General features: G+C 30.2%; 1 protein-coding gene across 1 annotated transcript; it reads left to right on the top strand.

Annotated features, from left to right (window-relative positions):
- The first annotated feature begins 7,297 nt into the window (after positions 1-7,297).
- Positions 7,298-15,856, top strand: LOC145314182 (glycine receptor subunit alpha-4-like). The gene is made up of 15 exons (XM_080153995.1): positions 7,298-7,391; positions 8,248-8,274; positions 10,096-10,184; positions 10,453-10,509; positions 10,802-10,835; positions 11,029-11,177; positions 11,445-11,480; positions 11,860-11,962; positions 12,415-12,491; positions 12,829-12,895; positions 13,150-13,215; positions 13,749-13,857; positions 14,221-14,293; positions 14,775-14,841; positions 15,259-15,856. Exons 1-15 carry the CDS (start codon positions 7,311-7,313, stop codon positions 15,382-15,384), a joined length of 1,161 nt encoding a protein of 386 aa, XP_080010121.1. The 5' UTR covers positions 7,298-7,310; the 3' UTR covers positions 15,385-15,856.
- The last annotated feature ends 18 nt before the right edge of the window (positions 15,857-15,874 follow it).

Here is a 15,874-nt window from a genome sequence, read left to right as displayed (position 1 = left end):
TAACGATTATAGAGTTGCTACGCTTTCTAAATCGTACCTTACTACTACAGGAATCACCATGCAAAGTTTAAAATCAATAGGGCAATTCTAACATGCCTAAATTAACGAAAAAGGCTATCCGTTACGCACGTATGGTCTGACGGACGAACGGACTGACCGACCCTAATTTTAGAAAAACTTTGCTTTTAAAAATGGATGAAGAATTTAGATTATTTTAACTGCCATTGACCACACCCTTCCTGAGAATATAGCTTAGGGCCAAATAAGAAATGGTCTTACGTGTCTTATGAAAGTACACCACTAATTATGTATAGCATAGTTTCCTTTATTAAAAAGTTGCGTAACTGCTCTATATGAAGAAGGACACGTCAGTCTGTCAGTCCATTACGTAAAAAGAGTTAGGCGAATGAATTCTAACGTTTATTTATTTTAGAGTATGTTTAGCACAATTTAAGAATACATTTTTTGGCTGTGCTTTTATGGTCGTAGTTTTCCTTGTTGCTAATTAAGATTTTGCACTTGTAGTGGTATATTAGAAATTTGTCAAAAGACCGGATGTTCTTATTCTTGTTAATAATACATTAAAACAAGGATGAAAATTTATGTAAAAGCGGAGATAAAAAAAATATGAGTGTAGAGAAAACAAGCATTTCCAGAAATTAAAGTATTTTTATTAAATTTTGTCTTGAACAGGATGCTCGTATTAATCGATACAAAGCAAACAAATTTTCAATTAATTCAAAGGGAAATGGTCTTTGTGAAGAAAAGCTTCACTTTGAAGAAATTGTGCGCGCAATTTTATATTTTTTCACATACAATATTAACAGTTTTTCGGAAGGAGAACAATATTTATCAATAGTTAGATACATATGTGGATTTTTGTGTGAGTTAATTTCAAACTAAAAAGAAAAGTGGTAGTTACTACATAAAAGTAAAACACTAGAGAGAGTAAAATAACTGTATCTATTGTCATGTAACTTTAAAATAATTCTTTATGCCTGATATTTACTTAAATCCTAAAATTATCGCATAGGGCCTAGGGGTCACTCTGTTCGAAAATGCAGCTGTAAAATAGCATAAAACCGACTTAATGTCCGGTAAATATGAAAACCCTCCAATCGGTCCAGTGGTTTGAGAGATCGGACAGACAAAAAACTTCCTACTTTACATGATAGTACATTTTCTCTTCTAATACATATCAATATATTGAAGTATCTAACTAATCGATGTGTGAAATTGCTTCAGGCACCGGGAGTACATGTGAAATCCCAAAAATAACAGGGATCTAAAGGGATAAGACAATGGCCAATCATTTGATATTCATCCCCACCCCACTGATGATACGCAAAATTACCCCTTCAGTAGATTAAAATTAGTGTTAGAAACATTTAGACACTCAACTCAATGAACATATTAATCAATAAAATAAGTTCAATAAAATTATCTAAATATGCTAAGCCAACGAATAAGAAAACGTTAATAAAAAACTTTGGGGGCTAGCCCAATGTTCCCTCTCTTCCTGGGTTCCGCGGCACCGACCAATTTGTCTTAGTTGGTCAGACGTGCGCCCAGCTTTGGTCTTAGTTACTCGGACGTGCGCAACGTTGCAACATTTAGTCAACCAAAAAATGTTCGAATCACTTTTAGAAAATCTACGAAAATAGTTTTGTCGTAAATCGTGAAAAGTTTCAAAGTTTAGAAAGTTAATTGTTATTTGTATTAGTTGAAGACTGTTTGTAGAGTGATTGCAATGTAATTGTACAATGCACAGTTCAGTAAAGACATTAACCTGTGTTTAGGTTCACCATATCGATATAAATTATACTCCAATACTGTTTGATTGTTACCTATCCCCTCCCCCACTTTTCGTGATTTGTATAAAAATTCTATTTTAGCAGCAATATAATTTATAATTGATTTTTTTTGTCAATTGTATTATAAGCAAAGGGTTGTTTTGAAAATATAGGTGAAATGTTTTTCTTTAAAGTAATTTTTGTAGACAAATAAATCACAAGTCTTATAATTCATTAAATTTGATGGTTTCTTATTTTAATTATTATCATCAATAATGGCATTTATATTGTGTACTTTTTATCACCAAACAAATTTAATTTTAATAGTAAAGTTATATCTGTCCGTAAGTGCGTCTGTGAACGAAAGTAACAAATTATCACCGTCGTTTACAAAGTACATGACTCTCCAATAAGGCATATAAACCTAACTGATTCATAAACAAGCAGACCAATGTAACAAACAATTGAATAATCATTGAAATTAAACTAAATATAAAGTACAACATGCATAATATTTAGAGTTAATAGTCATAATAATCTTGATCATTATCGTATTACATTAATTGGAAAGTACAACATAGTAGTGACAACTATTGATCATAATTACTTCATAGTTGAGTAATCATCAATATTTCTATTCTTAAACTAAACAGAAATTAAATTATGAATACATAAAATTGACAATTTTGTAATTTTCTAAGCAAAACCTAGGAAATGGTTGTACTTTTTCAAACTCCAGAAAGTCTTAAAATGCTCAAAAATACTTATTGTTTAAAGTCCGGGGACTTCCATATAAAGTTAGGGGGTTATTAATTCCCTCCCCCTGTAAAATTTGCCCCGAAAGGTAACAATTGGAGGGGGGGGGGGGGTGGATTTCGGGGCGCTTCACGCTCCATTACCCCTACCCCCCAAAAAACTTAACCCCTATTGAAGTTTTGAAAAAAAGCTTTGTTAAAAGGTCAGATAAACGGGGCATTAAACTAAATTGTAAAATCTTTTTATTGGGAGCTTGAGAACTTTCAATGTGCAAGATATAATTTATTTGATAATATGGTGTAAGTTACATCATGTGTGGAATTGTGGATAGAGTTTCAAACAAATAAAACTCTACATGCAACCCATATATAAAAGTTGCAGGGATCTTAAGGGATAAGACAATGGCCGACAAATTGGTGTACATCCCAAATGATGATACTAAAAATTACCCCTTCAGTGTATAATTATTTATTGAAACGTTTCAACACTCAACTTAATAAAATAACTGATCAAATTCACCAAAGTCCCCAAAGTTGTAAAGCAAACACATAGGAAAATGAATGTTGTAATACAACTTTGGGGACTAGTGATTGGGGACAGCCCATTGTCCCTTCTCTCTCTACAAAAGTTGAGACTATGAAAATGTTAGAAATTAGAGATTTAATGTGTGAAGCTCTGTTTTACATTGGAATAGCAATAATATGTCATTTAATGAATGTGAAAGAAAATATTAAACTAATTAAGTCTTTAATTCATGCCATTTAGTCGATATAAATTATAATGACAGGACCAGTTTTTGCATGGTTTTTTTTCTATTATCATATCTTATTCTCAGCTTATCAATTTATCCAATTCTATACATTCAAATTAATAAAGCATCAAATGTTTTAATGATTTGCATTTTACTTTATCCCTGGAGTATTTATATAAATACACACATCAACCTTGCTTAATATGCCATGAAATCAAATATCTTAACACTGAGATATAAATGTTAAACAATAAATTAAATTAAGTTCAATAAAATGAAAAATATGGTGGCAAATGGGCTGTTCATGTTGCCTTATGCATGAAAGTTGAATATGCCTTATTGTTATGGTATTCTATTCAAAATAGATTAAGATGCAGATGCCTGTGTAATCAAGTAGTTTACAGTTTAACGTCAGGACAGACGAAAAAACATTAGTTAATTAGTAGCTCCTCCTAAAAGAAGTTTTTTTTCATAATCAGTATTCCTTACGAATAACCCCAAATCTTCGTCTGTTTTATAGAAGATTTTTTAAGAACCCTTATCCATGTCTTTTTAGGAACAAGAAGAAGGAAGAAATTAGTCAGGGGGGGGGGAGGGGGGTAGTAAGAGAGGGATTTTAATCATCTTAAGTTAGGAAAATTTTCCAAGATTTCAATTTATTCTTCAGTCTATTTTAATCTGTGCTCAATCAACTGTAAACTTCTTGAACTTACATAATTCTTAATTCATTACAAATCTAGAAATTCAATTAACACAGAAAATCTATATTTATTTAGTAGAATTTTATTACTGAATTTGTTGTATAGATATAAATAAGTCTTAAAGATTTAAAATTTGGATTTAAAAAAAAGAAAATTTATATATCTTAAGAAAAGGCAATATCGCCAATTTCATATAATTACATTTGCAGTAGCGTAGCTGCAATGTATCTTGTCCATGTACGTGCGTACCTAAATAACTAATAATTCTTCAGATAGGAGTATGGAAAAAAACGAAGTAGCGCGTTTCGTTGTATTTTTTTAGTAGCTCTTGAAAGGTTATTTTAAGTTGGGCTAGGTAAGTGTTAATAATTCCCACACAGGATTAGGAATTAGGCTCCGCAGGAGCTAGAAATAGGTGAAAAGCTATTGTGAAAATACGACGAAACTCACTACTTCGTTCTCTTTTCATGATCCGTTTTTTTTTGTGTAGATTCACGTTCAATAGGCCATTTACAGTATATTATTAATTTTACATATAAAGAATTTTAAAATTAACTGGTTTTTTTTTATAAAAATGATAGAACAAACAAAATTGACTTTATATGTTGCATATAAAATAAGAACTTCCTCTAAAGTAGTCAGTAATATGTATTAGTGTAATTGTAATTTTATAAGGATATATCTATAATACAAAGTAGTATGATGTCTATCTGTCTGAAGCTCAAGATTTCAGTAACCACTGAACCGATTGGGCTCTACTTTTCAGGGAATATAAAAATTTCTTTTTAAAACTAAAATTTTAAAAGTAAAGTTTGACTACCCCCCCCCCCCAAAAAAAAAAAAAAATTCCCCCCCTTAAAAAAAAATATTTTTTTTCTTTTTTAAAAATCTAAACAACACAAAAAAGGTTGATTAAACCTCTTTGGGCAAAGCCCCTAGAGGCTAGGAGCGAAGCCGCTAGTCTATAGTACAAAGTAGCTTGAAGTCTGTCCGTCTGAAGCTTAAGATCTTAAGACCTGTGGTGGTTTTAAGCTATTTTCTTGGGGGGTGGGACACCCCCAACCCTCAAAAAATGAAAATTCCCCCAACCCAAAAAAAAAATTCCTTATTTTTTCTAATTTTAATGTTTTTATATAGGTAATTTTTATACATTTTTTTTTTATACTTTTCATATTTCATACTTTTAAAATTTCTTTTCTTCTTTTAAACTTTGTATTATCAAATTCAAAAAGATTGTGAAACCTTCCTTCTCTGTAGGGGCTAAGCCCCAAAAAGGCTAATGACAAAGAAATTCTGAAAACATTGAAAAAGAGAAAAAAATCAAAGGTTTTAAAAAATATAAATCAATCTAAATAAATATATATGAAAAGTTATAAAGAGTTATAAAGAGGAAAGGAAAAGGATAAAGCCCCTAGAGGATAGATGCAAAGCCGCTAGTTTTATATAAAAAGTAATATGAATAAATCATTGTCTTTGTTACGCAAATACAGATGCTTTTTTAACACCTTCCATATCTGCACTTTTATCCCTAAGCCTTGTGATGACCTTTTTAGTGCCTATAAAAAAAATGACGTCATACAATACAAATTACCAATGATAGGCCAATAAACAGACTTTACTACAATTTGTAGGGCCAGTATGAATTATATTTACCAATAGTAGGCCAGTAAACATTTTAAAACAATAAAAAACTAGCTCAATAGAAATTGACAATAACAATAAAGCCTTCTATAAATATGTGACTCATTTAAAAATCAGAAAATTTTGTAAAAATTCTTAATTTTCAGTATAATAACAATTGGCATCAACGCATATAACTAATAATAAGTGAAATATAAATCATCATTATTTTGCGCACATTCCTTTATATCACCTGTTATAACACAATGAAAATTTAAACAAAAATGTGCACATCTCTCCTTAATGCAATCTAGACATCTAGATCTTTTATTTAAATAAATTTTGTACTATATGAAATCACTAGCTGCTACTCCCCTACTTTGCTACTTTATATAATAGGATACCTTATAACATGTGTATTATACCCAGTAGTATAAAGTATTAAGGGTTTTGTCTGAAGCAAAAGCTTAATAAATGTGTAAAGGTATTTTTTCTGACCTTCTGGCCAGAGGCAAGGGGCGAAGTAACTACTAGTGGAGATTGTTTCAAAAGATGTCTAATTCAATGCCTAATTAGTCTTTTTTATCGTGTTTCATAATTGCATTAAGGAAGGGTGTGTATGACATGTGAATTAATATAAAAGTAGTAATAGTGTTTTAGGTGTCCACTTTGGGTGGGACATTTTCAGAAAGATGTAATTTATTTATGGATCAAATGCGTTTAGATATGTTATATTTATTCCTGGAAAAAGTAACACGATGTGGTTAAGTTTGTGTGTTCCAAGATCACGCTTAGCACTGAACCGACATGCTTCTTCTTTTCAGTGAAGCTTCTCATAGGTCCAGGGAAGATTTATAACTATTTGGGGGAAAAGTACGACCACCCTCGCAAATAATCTTGCCCACCAAAAAGAAATGTTCTTTTAAAATTAAAATTGGAGAGTCTTACTGCTAAAATAATGTGTACTTTAAATGATTATTCATCTAAACGGATGTTATCCAACCTATGTATTAATATATACATTATGTTCGCAGCTACTCTATAATAAAGATATATATATATATATACAAAGGAGAAAACTGTTTTATTTTAAATAGTTATTTATCACATCGTATTATAGACATCTTTACACGTTTTGTTATTTCTGAAGTGCCCAAGGCCCGTGCTAACAAAACTGGTATTTTGTGATTTTTTAATATGCAATTATCTGAAGCAATTTTACAACTCATACAGCTGATATGTTGTAGTATCTACGCTACTTATGAACAAATTTACCCTTGTTATGCATTAAAGCTACATATTATATTGTAAAGTTAGTTAGTCACCTTCCTTATTTTATAGTGTCAGTTGTTTTCTCAACAGTTTGAAATTGTTTTTATCGCATCGTATAATAGGCAGCTTACAGCGGATATTAAAATAAAGATTGTAAGATTAAAACAGGTTTTGAGTAATACTGACAAAAAGCCATGCATTGTATTTATTGGTCAGTTCGTTTATTCAGTAGGAGAGCAGGGGATGGGGTAAAGGTGGTTAAGCCTGCTGCGAGTATTACTTAATATCAGAGTACATAATAATCTGGTGCAACATCCTAGAAATAATATATTCATTAGGCTTTGCAACCAGCTGTTTAGTCTTTAAAAAAAGTTAACCAGATGAGAAGTTTAATTTTTTATTTCAGCATGAATTAAAATGGATTTTGTAAAATGTGGTCTCCTGATTTTCACCTTAATTGTACCTGATTCTGCTTTGGCATGTGGAGATGCCGATACGGTAAGATTTTTTTGTCTTTTAAGTTTTAAGTGTAAAAGGGTTGATAGACGAAATTCTATATAGTTTCATAGGCTATTCTAGGGTTTATGGTTATATATATATATATATATATATATCCTTATACTAAAGTAACAGGATGTCTTCGTGTCTGTGTATCTGTGTGTCTGTGTGTCTGTACCGAAGGATCTCGCTAACCACTGAACCGATCAGGTTCTCCTTAACAGGGTAGCTTCTCATAGGTCCCGGGAAGGTTTATAACTATTTTCTTGGGGGGTGGGAAACCCCCAACCCCCCCCCCCCAAAAAAAAATGAAAAATTCCCTCTCCCCCCCCAATTTTTTTTTTAAATTTTTTGAACTAAAATTAAAAATGAGTGGGGGGGCACCCCCCCCAAAAAAAAAAAATTTTTTTTTTCGCCTCCCCCCAAATTTAAAATTTTTTTTTTTTAAATCTAAAATAAGTAATTGGGTATTAAATTCGACTCTCTCCTTCTTAAGTGCCCCTAGAGGCCTCTAGGGGGCGTAGCCGCTAGTATATATATAAAGGACTTGGTAAACGATAACTTCCTGACAAACCTCAGAAATTTGATAGAATCTGGCTAATAGCCCTATACTAGAAAAGGAAATTAACTTTCAGTTTATGTGATGTAAAAGATTTAGATCCATTTGCTTATATACTTTAAATGGGATCATGCGAATTATAGGTTACTCCAATATTTCCTACAAAAATTAATGTAAATAAGAAGATATTGTTTTTCTTAAAATCTTTAATTTTGAACATAAAGGATTAATGTATGATTACACTATTTTTACCCATAACCATAAGATCAATATTAATGTTTTGTTTCATTTGTATAGCGTCTGTCAAAATGTAGGCTAGAAGGGGTAAGTTTATTTATTTAATTTGCCTGTGCTTGCTTTTAAAACTTGGAGGCTTAAATAGATTATTTTTTGTCAAAAATCTGCAGGTATGTTTAAAATTGTTTGTTAATGTTAGTAATGGACTGTTTGAGTTATACATTTGAAGGCTTTTAGAAATGATAAAAGGGACTTTGTGGCTGAATTTTTATATTAGTAAATTATCCTTTTACATTTTAGCCTTGAAAGGACACACCATGTTTACATTTAGATATTTGTTATTCTTTTTTTGAATACATGTTTTTTGGCATCATAAGCAGCAAAGCGAGTTCAATCCTTTACACATTTTTTTGCAATCCGTAAAATGAAATATTTTTGCTGCAATTTTTAAGGATTGGAAAAACTGTCTAAAGAATTGGTCTCGGATTTTACCCAGAATAAACAAAATAAAAATAGCCTTTTAAAGGTAATAACAATAACACTTTCCTTTAAATTAAAACATGGAGTGTCCCTTTAAGGAAATGCAATCTTGCTATTGAGAGCATGACTTTGAATTTAATCATGACACAGAAATTTCTAATGCTTCATTTGTTGCCCTTGATTTGGCAGTAATATTTCGGGTATTGGGTGTCATTTGATATGATAGTTGGCATGGCAAACCAAGAAAGGACAATGGACTTAAAAATGAAACTTCCCATCCAAATTAAAAAACTGATATAAGCTTTAAGTAGCTTATATTTCTGAGGGGAAAAGCAGGGCTCTGTAGCCCCATGTAATCCTCAGTGAAATCGTCACATTACAACTTTAAAAGTAAGCTGGATGTCTAGACCTGATCCTAAACAGACAATCCATCTTTTTTGAATTTGTTTTCTTGCACACAAACAGGCTTAAATCTAAGGTTTATGCGAGCCCTGGGGAAAGCTAGAAGAGTGCAATTTTTATCATCATAATTTACAGAAAAATTTATTCATCTTATATTGTCCTATCCTTGGCTACTTATGAAAAAATGAATTAAATAAGAGTTCTTCTTGTTTTAAGTCATGTAACTTGATTCTTTATTGGCGTTATTGAGTGTTTAAGCAAGGAAGGATATTTCAACTTAAGAAAAACTATTTTCCCTCAAATAATTTTGTATTTGTGAATGAATAATTCGCGTTAGTTAAAAATATCATGCTATCAAAAGAAACTTTTTTTTTATTGCAAGACAGAAAATGGAGGGAAACTTTTAAAAAAATTAAACAGAAAAATTTTTTTAATATGGTAATTTTAAAATGTGCACCTTACATACACCCATCATCCTTCCATTATAACTCATGAAAATATTTTTAAAAGGCGCAGGGCATAAATTTAAAATCATCAAAATCATCAATTCATATTCTTCCTTTCCTGTCTATTTGTCTTTGATTGGTTGCATTGAAAATGCTAAATTTTTAGGTGCATAGCTACTTTATAAGTATTTCCTTACATTGGCGGTACAACTTTTTCTAAAGAGTAGAAATGTCACAAACCTAACCATATATCTAAGCATGTACAACATAAATAGTAAAAGTAGGGGGAATGTATTGGCCTATGTATAGTTAGTACTTACAGACAAAGGTTTTGCAATCAAAGAGTTGGTTGTCTGCAATTTTTGGGATGTTGGTGCCTTGTAATCTACTACAAAGTTCTGGCCCAACATTGTTATCAACCGCCCCAAGAGGTATTAAACAGCATGCACAAATCAAAAGAAAGAAATATAAGGAAAGGATAAAACAATTCTCTTTGAGAAACTAATTGTTTCAAAGAGCTTTTTATCTAAAATTTCATCATTCTCTGATAAATAATTTTTTTTTCTAATTGTGTTTTTAGCTTGACATTTTGGATGGATATAATTTGAATGAGAGACCCAAAAACAATGATAGTTTTCATACTGTTGTTAATGCTTCTATAAATGTCAGGTAAAAGTTCAAAGTCAAATTGATTTTTAGTTACTGTTTGATTTTCTGTAAATGTTTGTAGCTGAGGGTTAGTTTGTTGTCCCAAGTCTAAGCTTTTTAATTGGGGGGTAAACACCCCTTTATATCACTTTCTGGACGTCCTTGTATGGTCCACTTGTGAGTGAAGGAAAATCGACCTTAGTTAAATACAAATCATTAGGAGAGAGAGCGTTCTAAAAAACATAATTATTTTTTAATATTTCCACCAAATTTTTTACTTTTTTTCCAGGAATATATTAGGAGTTGATGAAAAGGCACAAATAATATCGTTAGAAACAACTTTAAGGTAAACACTTTATGTACATTAACCATATTTTGAATATAGTCAGCTAACTGAGGAAAAAGAAATAAAAGATTGAATGATTTTTACTGTTCTTGATAGGCCTAAAACAAAAAGCAAAAAAATGTACTATTCTGGTTCTGTGGTAAATTTTTGTAAAATCATGCTTTAGGTAATTTTACGATCAGAATGAGTCTGAATCCAGTGAAAAGAAATCAGATTCTAATTCTTGATATAAAGAGATATCAATATTTTTTTCCTACTTAACGACGATTTATTGCATATGTTTTATTTTTAGATTTTATTGGTATGACAAACGAATAACACCAAAGGTATTTTACATCATAATTTATTAATAATAGAATTTAGAAGGTTTAGTTTAAAGGAAAAAACATAAATAATGCAATGATAATGTTTATAAAAAATAATGAATTGTAAACTAAATGGAATTTTTCAATCAAACACCTTGGGTTTAAGTTGACATTGGCTTTTTTTTGTTAAACTTATTTAAATCTAACCTTTCAGAAAGAATATTTGGAAGGTGGAGACTTTATGGGTAACTACACATCCCTCCATCCATGTGTGGCAGAGAAAATATGGATGCCTGATATTTTCATAGACCAAGCTAAGAATATCAGAACTCCTCAATACTTCCAAAAAACTGCCTCTGTTAGGTAATTACAATTGAATAAAAAAATACAAAATCATGTTAGGCAACATCAATAATTGTAGTACAGAGGCGTTAACATTAAAATTCCTTTACTTATTCAGTAAATGAATTGATATTTAGTCAATAACCTAAGCTTAAAATAGCACAACTCAGGAAGCTAAAGCCATTTTTTTATTCATCTTAGAGTAATGGAGTGATTTAGAAGAGAACATTTCCTTTTTTTATCAATCATCTTTGTAAATGTACAGCTAATTTATCTAACTTTTTGTAGGGTGTATGAGAATAGCCTTATCAGATATTCTTCAAGGTAGGAAATTATATTTTCTTTAATAACATTCTAAACAAGTATCTTAAAATTTGTAAATCATAAAGATTTTATTAATCTTTAATACAGTATATGTATAAGTAAGTCTATTAGGAATTAATCAAATAAAATGTTTGTTTTTTTAAACTGACATATTTACTTACAACATTATCTAATAGAAGAGATACAATGTATGGTACATTAATATATTACCCCTCCCCCTACTTTATTCATAAATCTCTGCCTTTAGGTTTATGAAGAGTAGTAGATTCTTTTGATGATAATTTACCTCTCCCTTTCTCGGACAATGCTAGTTCCACAGCTTCTAACTCTTAAAGATAAGCATATTTTAAGGAATATTTGATTCTGTAATTTTATATAGGCTGAACTTCGACGTAGCATGTAACATGGATTTCCACTTGTATCCAGCTGATATTCAAAATTGTCAAATCAAATTTGAATCCTTTGGAAATCAAGCTTATCAGGTAAAGTTATTAAAAAAACTCAATTGTATTTAAAGATATGCTAGAAATGTCAAAGCATTTAAAGTTCATATTTTTATAATTTGGTGGACAATGTGTTTTTTTCCTTGTTATAAGGTGAATTATACTTGGTTCACAATTTCAAATAGATGTTTAGACGGAGAAACTCTTTATCCTATGAGTGAATATTTTTGGGGGTGGGAGAGAATTTGATCTATTCATATTATAATACCAGGAATAAGGTATAACCAACAAGTGAAATAAATCTAAAATAATATTTGGCAGACAGTTAGAAAGGTCGTCAAACTACGATACATTTTCCCCCAAAATCACTTTTATGATTTTTTTCTTAGAATTAATTAAGTTATTGGTCACAGCTGGTCTAATATATTTTTATCTATAATTTGTTTAAGTTGGTATAATCTCTAAATTACACTAATGAATAACCTTTTCAGATGAAACTAAATTGGCTTCCAGGATCCAACAGCTTAATTGTGAATAACAATATTACTTTGGCACAGTTTGAATACAGGTTACATAATAGTACTTTATATTTAAACCATTCACATCTTTCTTGAAGTGTAAATGGAAAACAAAAAATGTCTGCCCTACAAGAAGAAAACAAAAGTTTTAAACATTTATATCAAGATTATGATTTATGATATAAATGTCTAGAACTTTTGTTTTCTTCTTATAGGGCAGACATTTTTTGTTTTCCATTTACACTTAAAGAAAGATGTGAATACCAGTCGTTCTGATGTAAACAATCCCCTCTCGAAAGTGCACTGTCCATTTATTAACATTTTTTTGATTTTTGACAATGATAAATAAAAATTACATTGATGTCTTATTTATTATATTATTTTTAGAGTGAAGCTTCTCAATGAGTATTCAACAGATTATTATGATACAAGTTATCCTGGACTTATTATGAATGTAAGTTTTACAATTATTAGAAACAACAACTTACAATGGTGGCTAAGCTAAAAATTAAAAGAAATAAATATTTCAATTCTAGCATTTGAATTGAAAAATGGTTTCATATAAATACGAGGGGGTGGGTGTTGATAACAACTGGGAATATAGGAATAAAAGACACACAAATCATTAAAAGCAGAGTTTATAGAGTACTAATGTTTGCCTGTAGCTCCCTCTTTAAAATTTTTATAAAATGATTAAATTTAATCTAGGTGATATTGACGCGACAACTTGGATACCACATTGTTCAAACATTCATCCCCTCGGCGCTGTTTGTGGTAAGTTTTTACATTCATTCAATATAATAATTCAAAATAACATCTTCAAACACTAGTTACATTTTTGCTTGCGTGGTTTAGAAAGTAGATAAATAAATTAAGCTAAAAATGTTTCATTATAACTGTTTTTGTCCTTTTCAAAAAATCCATAAAAAGTAAAAAAGCACAATAAATGTATTAATTGTCCAAAATACTAAAGAAGTTTTATAACAAACATCCATCATTAGAAAAATTAAATAATTCTAACCAGAACCCAATCAAATGCTAACGAAAGTCAAAGTGTCATTAAGTTATTTTAGTTAAGTTGAAAAATTTACTTTTCTGGAACCCAGTATTAGTGTCGGACTGATTATGACGTAACAAAAAAAATTAGCCAATGAGAGGCGACTATGAATTTTACCATTGGTCAATAATGTCCTCTCATTGGCTAATTTTTTTTGTTACGTCATAATCAGTCCGACACTACTACTGGGTTCCTTTTTCTGTCTTTTTGGAACACATGAGTTTGGTGGTGATGTATTTTTACTTTTTAGGTGTTAGCCTGGTTCAGTTTATTCATTCCATCTGAAGCTATTCCTGGACGAGTGGGTATGGTGATGACAACAATGTTAACTCTCATAGCAATGTTTGCTAGTGTTAGGAAATATATCAATACATTAATTTTAAATAAGTTCCATTAGGGGTAATTTTAAATAGTTTCTTGTTGTGTAATCCATAGAACCAAAATAAATTAAACTATAGAAGTTGCAGTGTTTAGTTTCAAATAGGGATAAGGATTCTGATCAACAATTTTAAATGAAAATTTCCCCACTTCCTTCTTTTCTCCTTCTCCCCTTCATGCACACTTCCCTTTAGTTACAGAACAAAATAAGTTTTACGCCAATATTACGCAATTTAAATATTCTATTTGCCCCTAAGTATCGCTCTCTAAAGAAAATAGTAACAAATATTAGAGTTTGACAATCGTAGACATGTATTAGTGTATTGATACCTTTCCATGCAGATATAATGTACCGCCTGTATCCTATTGTAGCACCCTTGACATATGGATGTTATTTTGTATCCTTTTTGTTTTCAGGTAAATTTATTTTTATTCAATAGGTTATGGCTATTAAACTTTTTTTAAAGGGATATTTTTACTATTTATCATTATGTTTTAATCATATTATGAATTTTACCCAAAGAGAAAAGACACAAAAGAATTTAGAAAAAGTACTCGAATGAATAAAAAACTTTGAATTCCTCCAAAAAATTTATGTGGGTTATTATTCTTATTTGTAACTTTGCAATATGATTCTACAGGTGACGAGAGTACATTTTTGATAAACCTTAGAAAAATGCTTCAAAAACAGTATAATAGCATATTTCAAGCAATTTTAACAGCAGGCGTTTGTTCAAATTCTTGTCCACATAAATCCATAAACCCTCTCAGCCACAAAATTTGAATTGAGCTGCAGTAGGTAAGTAAGTCAAAGTCGTTTTTCGCTACCTTCACCCTTTAATTTAACAACCTTTGTTTTAAGGTCCTTCTTTACTTAATCAACCTTGTGTCTTTTCAGTACAATCCTGGAGTTCATTATTGTGACTACGTTAAACAAGTATGGGCAGAAAGAAATCTCAGGCCATGTATGTATTATATATATTAATATTTGGGTTAATATTGAAACTACTCTACAAGTAAAGTTTGTACAGCTATTGTTTATCATGTTTATCAAATATGATTTTCTTGTTTTCATCCAGGTATAGTTTTCATCCCTTTTTTACATCATTCTACTAGCTACTGCATTTTTTTCATATCTTTCATCTCGGTGCAATTTTCAACTACAATTATTTAGTGGCAACGCTACTCTATTATAATTCAAAATATCTGTCTGACAGCTGCGTTTACGTGATTTTACGAGATAAACTACTGAAATCTTTTTAAAAGAAATATTTGTTTAGATCAACTGATATCAAAGATAGAACTAAACAATTTTGTGTATAGATTCATATACTATGCAACATATCATGTTTTTGTGGATTAACATTTTGTTTCATTTTCAGTTTGAGAAGGCGTGCATCATATGTATCCCCATCTTATTTATTGTGTTTATCATCATTTATTCCAGTGTTCTACACCAACTTAATATTCATCAGAGAAATTATCATATCAATGATATGAAACAATAGTTTTAAAATGTCCTTAAATTATAAATAGTTTTTTTTTATTTATGTTACAAAAAAAGTTTTGATTTAAGGCATTAACTTTTACAAAATTTACATGTTACCTAACCTTGATAACCAGCTACTTAAAATTTATTTATCTTTAATAGTCAAAGATCTATTAACAATATGGAGGTTTTTATTTGAATTTTTCTATTAGTAAAACTTTAAATGATTTTGTTTTCTTAATATTTAGATGCCACAACTTCTTTTACTTGTAAAAAAAACCTCCAATTGTACATATTAAACCACGACTTCATAGCCAAAAAAATGTATAGCTTAGGTGAGCCTTGATGTGACATGTTGAGCCAAGACTCCTTTCTAAATTGTATTATGAAAATTAACCTCAAAGAATTGTTTGATATTATGCTGTATTTTATCAGTATTCCAATGCAATAATTTTAAGTATTATTAATGTAAATAAAATATTAACTCTTAAGATTTTGTAATTTTCTTT

Source organism: Acartia tonsa, chromosome 3, assembly GCF_053477335.1.
Source record: "Acartia tonsa isolate MP-2025a chromosome 3, ASM5347733v1, whole genome shotgun sequence".
NCBI lineage: Eukaryota > Metazoa > Arthropoda > Copepoda > Calanoida > Acartiidae > Acartia > Acartia tonsa.
This window is presented reverse-complemented; position numbering and strand designations above follow the sequence as displayed.

What these genes read in the sequence shown, in the direction of transcription:
- LOC145314182 (XM_080153995.1), top strand. Translation starts at nt 7,311, where the DNA reads ATGGATTTTGTAAAATGTGGTCTCCTGATTTTCACCTTAATTGTACCT. An exon ending in CAAAATGTAGGCTAGAAGGG is followed by an intron (nt 8,275 to 10,095) that starts GTAAGTTTATTT and finishes TTGTGTTTTTAG; the next exon opens with CTTGACATTTTGGATGGATA. An exon ending in TTGGCACAGTTTGAATACAG is followed by an intron (nt 12,492 to 12,828) that starts GTTACATAATAG and finishes TATTATTTTTAG; the next exon opens with AGTGAAGCTTCTCAATGAGT.